At 34.0% G+C, this 12,700-nt stretch overlaps 1 protein-coding gene across 1 annotated transcript; it reads left to right on the forward strand.

Annotated features, from left to right (window-relative positions):
- The first annotated feature begins 2,542 nt into the window (after positions 1-2,542).
- LOC128212160 (charged multivesicular body protein 3-like) lies at positions 2,543-11,076 on the forward strand. The gene is made up of 6 exons (XM_052917456.1): positions 2,543-2,653; positions 4,522-4,582; positions 4,864-5,043; positions 5,530-5,651; positions 6,201-6,315; positions 8,465-11,076. Exons 1-6 carry the CDS (start codon positions 2,609-2,611, stop codon positions 8,602-8,604), a joined length of 663 nt encoding a protein of 220 aa, XP_052773416.1. The 5' UTR covers positions 2,543-2,608; the 3' UTR covers positions 8,605-11,076.
- Positions 11,077-12,700: the final 1,624 nt, after the last annotated feature.

Consider the following 12,700-nt stretch of genomic DNA (forward strand, 5'->3'; position numbering starts at 1 on the left):
ATTTACAAACAAAAACAATAGAAAGAAGGTTGGCCATTCGTCCTTTTTTTACTATGTAGCACTCATCGGTCGGTTTAAATAAAAAATCAAATTTATTTTAAGATGATAAGTACGTAGTATATATATATATGTAAATATATAATTTCGAACGTATTAAATATCTACATGTATCAATGAAAGGGCGGGGCATATAAGGGAGGACTTTAGACATCGAGTGGTTCCCAGCAATCGGGATTTTGACAGGTCCGTAGAAACAGACAACCGGCAAATATACTCATTTAGACTATATTTTTCAAATAATGTTTGATGTCTGGAAAACCTCCCAATCTAGAAACCCGTTTCATTTTAGGTGGAAACAAAACAATTTCCTTAACTTTGTTTTGAAAAAAAAAACAGGCTATATGTCGATTGGCATATATAAATAGCAAATAAATGTAAAAAAAACGACAATACTTAACCTTACAACCTCTACGAAGGGTCCTGCTCAATGTGTAAATGCCACTAAGCGCTTCTAAGAGCTACTAAGGCTTATCGAGAGCTACTTAAAACTTCTATGTGCTACAAGAGTTGTGCTACTAAGAACTAGTTAGAACTATTACTAGCTACTGAAAGCTTCTTCTAAGATCTACTAAGAACTACAACGAGCTTCTTAGTGCTATTACAGGTCAAACTCGGTCAAATTACTAGTGATCAGTGCGATTCCATCCTGAAAGGTGTGCCACAAGGATCACTATTAGGGCCTCTTATCTTCAACATCTATCTCAATGACACCAATAAAGCAGCGTTGTATAATTATGAAGATGACAATACTATTCCTGTGTGTGATAAATATCACAATAATTTAGAGGACTCTTAAAGAACATTTTAATAAACTGGTTTACTTCCAATCAAATGCAGGTTAACCGTAACAAATTTCAAGCAATTTCAGTTGGCTCAAAGTCGATTAAAGAAATAAAACAATTCAATATATTTAATCACACTATTGTTTGTGAAGGGCAAGTTCAACTTTTACACGATTTGGTAAAAAATTTATTAAATTTTGATGCCCAAATTTCTAAAATGTGCAAAAAGCAGCTAAACAACTGATTTTCCTTCAAAGACTAAGCATATTTTTGACAACCAATACTAAGCTTGTTATTTATATCTTTTATCAGATCCCATTATTGTCCTTTTGTTTGACATTTCTGTAGCAAGACCAACACAGAAAAAATAGAAAAGTTTCAGTACGGAGCTTATAAATTGTCTTTAATGAATACACCTCAACTTTTGAAAATCTTCTTCATAGAGGTCAATTGCCAACATTACACGAACTGTTAGTAAAACAGGCCCCTGAACAGAGTAAGATGCATCGCTATTAAAACTTACACATGCATGTACGGTAGCTCACCTGAATATGTTCAAAACCTTGTCTCATTTTAATCTTAAATATGAAAAACTGTGTAAATGATACATCAGTAATAATAACTAAATATTGGAAGAACTACTTCCGCTTTCATGCAAGTCAGGTAAATATCGTATGGCACAGCCTCCCAAAAGAATAAACGTGCCCTCAAAGCTTCATAGAATTTACAATCTGCACCTAAACAGGCCCATCTTGTAAATACTCAATGTGTAATGTAATATCTTCCAAATATTTTTTACTTTCAAGTTTAATTCATGACATGTTTTACCAACTACACTAATGTTCCATTCTGATATTTCCATGTAAAAAATGCTACTTATACACTTTAAAATGCAAAACTATTAGTATTCTTAATTTATACTTTTGAAATAACCATCTATTTAACTAGCGTAACCGTGCGCGTGTGGACTGGGCGTACAGACGGGAAAACTAGCTGATGTATCCATTGTATACAGAGCTCTAATTAATCTTACTTTTGAAAACGAATATAGTAAGAAACGGCTTTTGTAAGTACTTTTTCAATACGTAACCTATTTCAAACTGTATGCGTTCATTTCCATGTCACTATCGTCAATGTTATGTTATGTTATGTTATTTATAATTGGTATTCATGTCGGAAAAAAAACTCATTGAGTTAATGTTTCTTGTTATCATATATCCGAATTTAAGTATCGATTATTGAATTTTGTATCTTGCATATTTAATCAAACTATGCTACAGTTGTTAATATATTCTTAAAAGGGGAAATCACTGTTAGTGAGTGATTTCCAGTTATAGAGCGTCACTTTCATCTTAAAACCCCAAATAATTCAGAAATGAAATACACCACATAAAATACGATATGTTTTATATAAGGCACCATGTTTATTTTTTTTAATTATTTAAAGTAGTTCTTGAAAGTTCTAATTAGCTCTCAGTAACTGTCAGCGGCTATGAGAATTACCACCATGTATCTAATTCCTTTTTTTAATATTGATCGAATTGTGAGTTTTAAAGTGAAGTCTGAGTGAAAAAAAGTCTGTAAATTATGGGGAGGCCACTGCGTGACTGTGAATAGGAGAAGCAATATAGTTAAATGCAGCCTAAATGAGTTATTTTGAATTTCACATCGCGAAATTATTCCACAAGCATTCGGAATTACCTCCCTTCGCGGAAGTTTACATTCTGTCATAATTTTATGATAAGTTTTATTTTATTTTCTTCAAAATGGGCTTATTTGGAAAAGACAACACCAAATCACCTAAGGATATGGTATTGTTTAAAGTGTTTTTTCGCCATGTCGACAAAAAACTTGAACGTTTTCTTCGCATTTGTAACTATTTGATCATCAAACAAGTTGAAACTTTCACTTATTAAGATATTTTGCAATATTGGTTTAGTTTTGAAAGTCCTAACAGTTTTGACACAATTTCAAACAATATCTTAGCACGTTTTGATATGAGTTACTTTAGACTTAGCATAAACCATGTTTGGTTAAAGGCTCAGCATCTGCCAAAGTACAGATTCACAAAATATTTTGATTCATGGTCGAAAAACCTTCATTTTAAACACTGTAAATCACCCTTCACTTGGTGCTATGGAGTATTTAAATCCTGAATGCTTTTAAATTATTTTTTATTTAAAAAAAGTATTGTTATTCCATAGCTATTGTGCTGTGGAGGTGAATCAACTCAATCAAATCATCTTTAAAGAGTATCGACCCTTACATGGAAAAAACTAAAATTTTCTGTATTTCAGCAATGATTACTTTTAAAAATATAATGAGCACTATGTATTATTATCCCAAACATGTTAGAAACTAGTCCAAACAGTTGTACACTGACAGATATTTTTTTATATTTTTAATATGGCAAATCCTTTAAGTACAATTGTTTTGTACCAAAAGTGGGTTCAAGTTATTCCTATCGGGATTTCAGGTTAAAGTATATTGCATCTATAATATATCATAAAGACAAGAAATATGACCAGGTAATGTTATTTTATATTAGTTCCGTACACAAAAAAAATAAATATCCAACAAATTATTTTGAGTTTGATGTGTATTTTTTCATTTCATACTATCAAAACATAACAATATTTACATAAAGGGCACCTGCAAGGCTGTGGTTCACAAATTTACAACAATCAGAACACCTAGGAGATGGCCAAGTTGATATGATTGTATTTACGATGTCTATCTCGAAGCTTGCTGGGGATGGCCGAGTTGTTACTCTTGGCATAATTGTTGTTTGTGTCACAGTCAGTAAAATTTTGTTTTATTGGAAAGGTTAATCCTGTGTTTTAATGCATTTAATGCTTGTTTTGTGCCAAATATCTTTTCACTAGTTACATGGTAAAATATGCATATAAACCATTATTATCTGATTTGACTGGTCAGAAACCAGATAACTCAAATATACGATGTTTGGTTAAGGGGAAAGAAAAAAAATAATGTAATAGCGTACAATGTAGTTGGCAACACAGATGCGTCTACATGTTACAGTTACAGATATTAATTTGCAACAGAAGATGAACCTTAAAAATGTGCACGCGGTCTGTGACGTAATTCACCCGCATGATACATGTTTACATTACAGCTGCTTGGGACTTAGTCAGGGCCTTTTAAGGATAATTTTCCCCAAATTTTGACAAAACTTCATAGTTGTTGCTAAGGCAAGTGTCAGTATCAATCTAGATCATCAAAATATCGATCAAGGTAAACAAACCAGTGTTTAAACAACTTCTCGGGTTATTCCACGCAACCAGTAATGTTTTTACCATTCAAACAATAAACATCAAAAATGTAGGGTAGTCACATTTAGAATAGATGATAGTTTGATTTTAGACAAGGAATTGAACTATTCATAGAAAGTCAATACATATGAAACAAGACACAAGGTATCTTTTATGAGCTTTGATACTGACAAATTCTGAGTTGAGGATCGAAATGAACACCTATCAAAGTGAACCACTACCATAGTGAACCACCTGTTCAGTTGGGCATTGCTTTTAACAGGTTGATAATTATCCCTTTAAAAGAAGTGTCATATAATAATCAGTGTCATATATATTGATGATGCTATCAATTATAAATGTATTATTTTTAAATGAATAATACTTAAAAAACATTTCTGTTTCAGGTAAATGACTGGTCTCACAAACTGAGAAAAGAAGGCTATGTTTTAGAGCGACAAATTAAAGGTTTGAAACTGATACTTGACATGAAAAAAATGCTGGTTTATAATAATATGAACCGATCGCCTACAGTACAATTAATTATGAAATATGTACAGGGTATATAAGCTAATAAAATATGCTAGGGAGTCAAAGGCTAAGTCATGATGTCGCCACTTGGTGTCTGTAGAATTATATCAACTCTAAAACAATTTTGGCAGCCAATTGACAAATCTGTTTGAATTATCATTTATACGTTATTGATAATTAAATGATATTAATGTCATAAATTATTACTATACTTGCAGCCATTCAGCGTGAAGAAGAAAAGACAAAGAGGCAGTTGAAAGATTCTGCAAAGAAGGGAGAGAAAGCGGCATGTTCAATATTGGCAAAGGAAATACTGAATTCCAGGAAGGCCGTGAACAGGCTGTATGCATCAAAGGCTCATCTCAACTCAATATCCATGAACATGAAAAACCAGCTAGGTAGGTTAAACAGACTCATTAGTGTGGAAAATATGCATCACAGGACACTGATTGTTAATTACCTGTTGGTATGTTCATATACACATTTTATGCTGAAGACATGACATAGAATAGTAAATGTACTGTTTCTTCCCATTTTTTAAGGTAGTGCAAAGTACCATAACCATATCGACCAAAATAAAAAACAAGATTGTTAGTGTTTGCCATTGAAAAGATGAAATGCCCTCTTTGTTTTTGTGAGCTCAGCAACAAAGGTGTGGGATTATCATCTATAGAAAAGCTTATCAAGAAGAAACAATGCTTCAGTTTTTTCTTAGACATTAAATTTCATTTGAAAAAGCTGGACTTCTTGATTCTGACTCAGACTTTTAACATCTGCAAAAAGGTTGTCCGGCAGAATCCTATGAAAAAACAGTCAGTGTCAAACGCTGGTAAAAGTAATAATAATATTACATAAACAAATGGCTGTTCTCTTTCATTTTTCAGCGACTCTCCGTATTGCTGGGGCCCTGGAAAAAAGCACAGATGTCATGAAGTCAATGCAAGCACTTATAAAATTGCCAGATATACAGAGAACCATGATGGAGATGTCAAAAGAAATGATGAAGGTATTTATATGTCAATACTACGATCTCAAATATTTGTTTAAATAGTATAGCTCATTTTAAGAACAGCAGGGCATTTATTTCAAACACCAACACTACTTAAATTAACTATAATAATAACATTAGTTCTTAGAACTTCATAGACCAAACTCTGACAAAATGATCTCATAAATACACTTATAAATTGGAAATTGTGGAATTTTGTATACTCATTATATAAAGCAGTAAAACATAACACACACAATAAATTAAAGGTTTCTTCACACTACTTCAGTATTTTTTAAGAGATGTTTAGGTATTGTCATAAGTGTATTGAAACTAACATGTTTTCACTTCAAGAAATTATAAGATTTTTCCATGTGTGTATTAGATATTCACATGATACATGTTATCAATGGCACTTCATATTTGTAAAGCAAAGCCAGTCCTTCTGGCTTAACTAATATTTAGTTATGCATCCCCCACGGGCCAACTGAGAAGGGGGCTGGCACCCTCAGTGCATTGCTCTTTTTCTTGCTGTTGAGAATAATAGAACTGTATATTCTATTCCAGGCTGGTATAATTGAAGAGATGCTGGAGGATACTATGGAGAGTGCGTTTGATGATGACGAGATGGAGGATGCCGCCCAGGAGGAGATCGATAAGGTCCTTTATGAGCTCACTGCAGGTACGATATTGGATGGGCCTGTGTATGTGTGGTTTGGTTATAGTTATTATAGGGTGGTGTGGAATGTTATAGAAAGATATGGAGGATAGCCCAGTAGTCGATTGATATGGTTTTCTTCTAGCTCACTACAACACCTGGCTGGCATCCTATTTACAGCTAAGGGGTTTTAAATCACTATTATTCAATAAAAATATACAGTGTGTAGTAACAAGGTGTTAAAAGAGGTGGATCAACACAGCATTTTAAGACATCTGTCAGGGCCTCATATTTGAAGTGGTTTTTTTAGGGAGTAGACCTAGGAGGTTAACAATTAAGTTCTCCATAATCTCACTGCAGGTGGGACATGTCGCAGGGCCTACTTTCTTTACAATGCCTTATTTTTCTCTTAACATAGAGTTTTTATGTAGACAAAGCCATAAACATGTTGTATATGGGATCACTGGTCTACGAAACATAACCTGGCCCCAATTTCTCGAAAAAAAATAGCTTAACAAGCTTAAAAAGCTTCGAAACTTCGTTTGTGGGGGTATATAGGAGTGAGCTTGTCGGTCGGTCGGTTGGTCGGTCTGTCGGTTTTCATGGTTTTCGGACGATAACTCATGAAAGGCTAGACAGATTTGAAAATTTTTGGTACACAGGTGTAACATCAGAAGATATACAGGTCAAGTTCGGTATTGGGGCTGGTGGGGCCAAGGTCAAGGTCACTGTTACTAAAAATAGAAAAACGGTTTCCAGACGATAACTCATGAAAGGCTTGACAGATTTGAAAAAAATTTGGTACACAGGTGTAACATCAGAAGATACAGGTCAAGTTTGATATTAGGGCTGGTGGGGACAAGGTCAAGGTCACTGTTACTAAAAATAGAAAAACGGTTTCCGGACGATAACTCATGAAACGCTTGACAGATTTGAAAAATGTTTGGTACACAGGTGTAACATCAGAAGATACAGGTCAAGTTCGATATTGGGGCTGGTGGGGCCAAGGTCAAGGTCACTTTTACTAAAAAAAGAAAAACGGTTTCCGGACGATAACTCATGAAAGGCTAAACGGATTTGAACAATTTTTGGTACACAGTCGTAACATCAGAAGATACAGATCAAGTTCGATATTGGGGATGGTGGGGTCATGGTCACTGTTACTAAAAACAGAAAAATGGTTTCCGGACGATAACTCATGAAAGGCTTGACAGATTTGAACATTTTTTGGTACACAGGTGTAAAATCAGAAGATACAGGTCAAGTTCGATAGATCCTTCAAAAACTAAATGAGCAAAAATTTACCTTAAAAGTAATTGACACTTGGAAAGATGAACAAACAAAACAAATCCAGCATGCTTCATTTGAACCAGATGCCAATGGAATACCAGCAGAACTTAAGTATGGCATATTTGCAACAGTAGTGCTTACTACAAATATTGACCTGTCAGATGGACTTGTTAATACGGCTACAGGAACAGTCCTGGGATTTATTTCTAGGTGGATAAAGATGCATTCAAGCCCAAATATGTACTTGTAAAATTTGATGATGATTGTGTTGGAAGAAAAGCTCGCGAATGCTCTAGATGTCTTATTCCAGAAGAGATCAGCTAGAGCATCAGCTAGTTTTTCTTGTCAGCAGTGTAACTTCTAAATTACTCAACAGATTTAAATAAAACAATACATGCATGATAAAAGAAGATGCAGTGTGCAGTAACCTTGGAGTTATGGCCTCTTTTCAAAGGAATGGTTTGCCATTCCTGTGTCCAGGCGGCATTTGGGGGTATTCGTCACTCCTGTGACAGCTCTCTAAGTTTCAATTACCCATAATATTTACTAAAATATGATTTTTACAAAAGAAAAAAATGGTTTATTGTTGTAAACATAAAGATATTTCCTATCAAAAGTAAAAAATAAAAATAAAGAAGAAAATAGAAAAACAAAAAATAGTGAGCTTAGCTTAATTTTGTTATAAGGAACTTTCAAGAAAATGGGGCCAGGCCTCAAGTGTACTTGTTTTGTAAAGATTTGCATGAAAAAAAACAACGCATAAATTGAATATAAATCATTTTGTCGATACTGTACATTTTGCAGTTGTTGGATATTTGCACATTTACTGTTGCATGAAAACACGAAAATTAGACCATAGCAAACATATCCTCTCTGTCCACAGGTCAACTTGGTGAGGCCCCAACTGCTGTCACAGACACTCTTCCCACCAGAGTCTCAGAGCCTGCCGCTGAGGGGGCAACTGCAGCTGCTGGAAGTGACGATGAAGATCTCATGGCTAAACTGGAGGCCCTTCGGAGCTAACCCTGCTTTTGGGGGTGGGGATTGTGTTGTGTAATGACTGAACTGTGTTTTTTCAGAGAAAAATATTTTTAGATTCTTATTTCTGCCTGCTCCTTCCTGAAACATTTCACCCCTAAATTTTGTGTTTGACAAAAATCAATTTTGGTGATGAGTGTTCAATAAATATCTGCCCATTCAACCCATTTTTTTTTAAGAAGGGATCTTTTGTAAGAATCTAAGAATGATTTTTCTCTAGTCTTATTGGCAGAACCATGATTTGAAGGATTGTGGAGAATCCTAAACTTGAATACTGTCATGTAAAGACATGGAAGGCTGATATTAACATTAAAATAGTGTTACATTGATGGAAGTCTTTGAAATATGCAGGGTTTTCAGTATAATGGAGCAGGATTTATAGTAAAGTTATATAACTTAGTAATGCTAAGAAATATATAACTAAGAAATACTAAGAAATTTCATGTATTTATTAGTGCATCTCATAAGGATAAAAGTGTTTTTGTATGACTGTTTTGCATGAACACATAAAAGCAAGATGGCGTTCATGAATGTCATTGGAATGCTGAAGGGTTCTATTGTTATTCAGTAAAGCATGTTATGTATTAAATTTAAAAGTCACATTCACATTTAAAGGATAATTAAATTTCACTGAATTCTTAAGCACTGACTTCTGTTTATGATATTTTGTTACATACGTTTTTTTAAGAGATGAAATGATTTTGAAATGTAACTACCGGGTATGAATATTTATGTATGGGGGAATGCTACCTTTTGCAGCCTGCTTTATTTTTTTGGACTAATGTACATGTTTATGGAATTGCTTCACAACCCTGTGTAATATTTGCTTGTAATGCTTCAAATTAATCATGGCTGTCTTATTTGCATTTAATTAGCTGAAATGCTAGCTTAAATAGAACTGTGATAAATATTTAATTTAATTCATGCGTAGTTTTGCGATTTTTTTTTGAGCAGCTCAGCTTTTGGGAAAGAATAAAACATGCTTAAAAAATTACTGATATTTGTAATATCGGATGTATTAACATGTCTTTTTCTGTTGTTTTTTTCATTTGATTCAAATTGAAGTTTTTATAATTCATAATTCATTTACAGGTTTTTCTATCAAAATATTCAAACTCAAAGAGAAACTATTTTTATTGGTTATTTGTGTTATGTCTCACAGTACTTTTGTCAGAAAAACGCTTTATTGTAGCCAATAGTAAACTATTTTATTTGGGTTTTGTACTGTTAGTATTTCAGGGGTTATATAGACAGACATCTATCATATCATCTTATTTAAGAGTCCAATTTTGATATAGCTGATTCACATTGTAAACTTCACTTAAGACCATTACTTAAGCGAATTAGGTTTGGGGGTTTTATGCAGTGCTTTCTTTACAATGTATGTCAAGGTATATGCACACTTATGGACCTTCATTACTTGAGCAATGAGAGACTGTTACAATATTTGTAATTTCATTAAGGAATTAATAATAAACGAACATGTACATGGTGTTAAATAAGGATATAGTAAACAATTATATTTCATTAAGTCTTGACTGGATGAGCCTTCATTCAGCACAGCATACAGTTTTGTATTGTGAATAACCTCAGCTCGCTCTGTCTTTTTCTAAATGTTCCTTGGTCTAGCATTGCCTGTTTTGTATGTTAATGAAAGCAACTGAAATCTGCATTGACTTTATTTATCTATTGTAGTAGATATACATGATGTTCACATTGAAAACTTTAAGCCATTATCATATTTATTTCATTGATGAATTCAAAGCTGAGTTGCATGTGTTTATTCATTTGGTGCACAGTTGTTCAATATGTATCTTCCAAGTAATTGCTTGGATGTGGATAATAGTTTGACTCAAAGTTCAGATGTTTTTTTTTTTTATATTTTACCACTGCTAGTAACACACAGTTGACTACTTCAGGCTCACAATTGAACACACAAGTATCTTTCAAACTGTTGACAGCTGCTTTCATGCCCTCCATCTAAAAACAAAAGAAAATACCTAATACCATGCATAACAAGAAAAAAGATAGCAGATAGCAGATCATGCCCTCACAGCTTTCAGTCAAAATGTAGTATTCAAGGGGCCCCGTTGGTTCACGTTAATGTCATGAATTATGAAACTTTATTTTAATTATCTGAGTATTAATTTCATGTCTTATTCAAGGACACCCTTTTTTGTCATTTTGGAATACACATCTTTTGTCGGTAATGATAAATCTTGAGAGGAAGCTACTCACAAATGCACATATATTTATAACTGTCTGGTATAGGTGGTTAAGGAGAAAAGGAACATCTTAACTGAGGGTTTCCCTTTCAGATGTAACTAGTAATGGCCTAACAGTGCTGTTTTGTCTTCATTTGTAGATATTCAGATCATTATTTTCATGTTTCTTTGATATTAAAGATTTGTCATCTTGTTTTGTTAATATATATATATGCATTAAATTTGAACAAACATGTAACAGTATTCTGTTGTTCATTTGACATTCTAATGATGTGAAGTTAAAACATGGAGCATATCAAAGAATTAAGTCTGGTTAAACAATGAGAGGGTTTTATGATGTGGAATCATGGAACTTGGTAGATGGTTCGGTAATGACCATTTCTTAAATTGTTTGTCTTTTAAACACAAAAACTGAGGTATTGTCATAGGCTTGGTCCGTGTCGTGCAAAAAACTTGAACCTCTGTTATGTAGTTGAACCTTGGCCATATCTGAGAAAGGATATGAGAGATGATTGATTGAAACTTTGTACACATGTTGCCAGAGACAATAGGCTTTTGCATAGCAAGGCCCATAACCGTCTTGGTGGCCTAGTGATTAAGCACCGCCTACAGAGCGGGAGGTCGTAGATTCGATCCCTGTCCGCGTTATACCAAAAGATGTTAAAAGCTGGTACATGTAGCTCCCTTGCCTGGTGCTTGGCATTTGAAGGGTAGTGCCTGGAAATGTGGTGTACTCAGTACTGGTTTAACCCAGGAAAGTTGTACCCCGTGTATCGGTGCTTTACACCGAGCACGTAAAAGAACAAAGGGGTCTTTTTCGAAAAAGAACTAGGGTATGGCACGCAGACTTCCTTGTATCCCACCACTTTCTCTTCCGCGTGCTGTCACTTCAGCAAAAACAATGGACCCCGTTGGAAATAAGTGCTTGCACTTTCACGGGTTATCCTTGACCGCAAGGTCTAAAGAAATACATACATACATCTGGCTTTAAAATTATTGATGCGTTATGGCCCTTGTTCAATGGAGAATTATCGGCAACAGTCCATAATAGAGAAATAGGCAATCAGCTATGAATATGGTTATCAGGTTACACTGAACGCTCAAAGTCATTTTTGATTCCCCTTGTAGCTTGATACCGATTTTCCTTATGGAGAAAATGTGCACAATGCAAAGAAAAATTATAAAAGTTTTAGTTAATTTAAATAATTACCATCTTAAGTGTTCCATTGGATAGATAGGGACTTATTGTTTATTGTTGTACCTCTGTAAAGAAACTCTTAAACTGTGAAGTCATGTCCCAATATATATAAGAATCAACTCCACCATGAAGCTTATAAATAAAATACATTACAAAATACCTGGCTCTGATTTGCTTTTTTTGAAGCTTGTTTGTGAAAATCACTTGCAGGACAATAGCACTCAACACATATTTGATACAGGGTAAGTGTATTACCACTTCTGCCCTGTGTGGTTTATTTGAGCTATGACAACTCAATCACTTAACACATTTAAATTTGAAATTCAACATTTGATCTACTTTTCAGGTGCACTTGAACTACCAGAATATAAACAAGAGCAACATGGTGCAAATTACATTGCTCATCTTTTTTTTCTGATGAACAAGGGGCATAACTCAATAAGTATTAAAGCCATAGGTTTGAGCCTTGCTTTAAATGTGCTTAGCAGTATTGTCTCTGGCAACATGTATACAAGTTTCATTTCAATATCTTTAATGGTGTTTGAGTAATGACCAAAGTGTATGATTTTCTCTTCCTATAAACCAACTTTAGTTAAGATAAGTCAACCCTTACTAAAGTTATTCAGTTTAAACAGTTTTCATATTTTTCGTAACAGCT

Source organism: Mya arenaria, chromosome 12, assembly GCF_026914265.1.
Source record: "Mya arenaria isolate MELC-2E11 chromosome 12, ASM2691426v1".
In the NCBI taxonomy this organism is placed as follows: Eukaryota; Metazoa; Mollusca; class Bivalvia; order Myida; family Myidae; genus Mya; species Mya arenaria.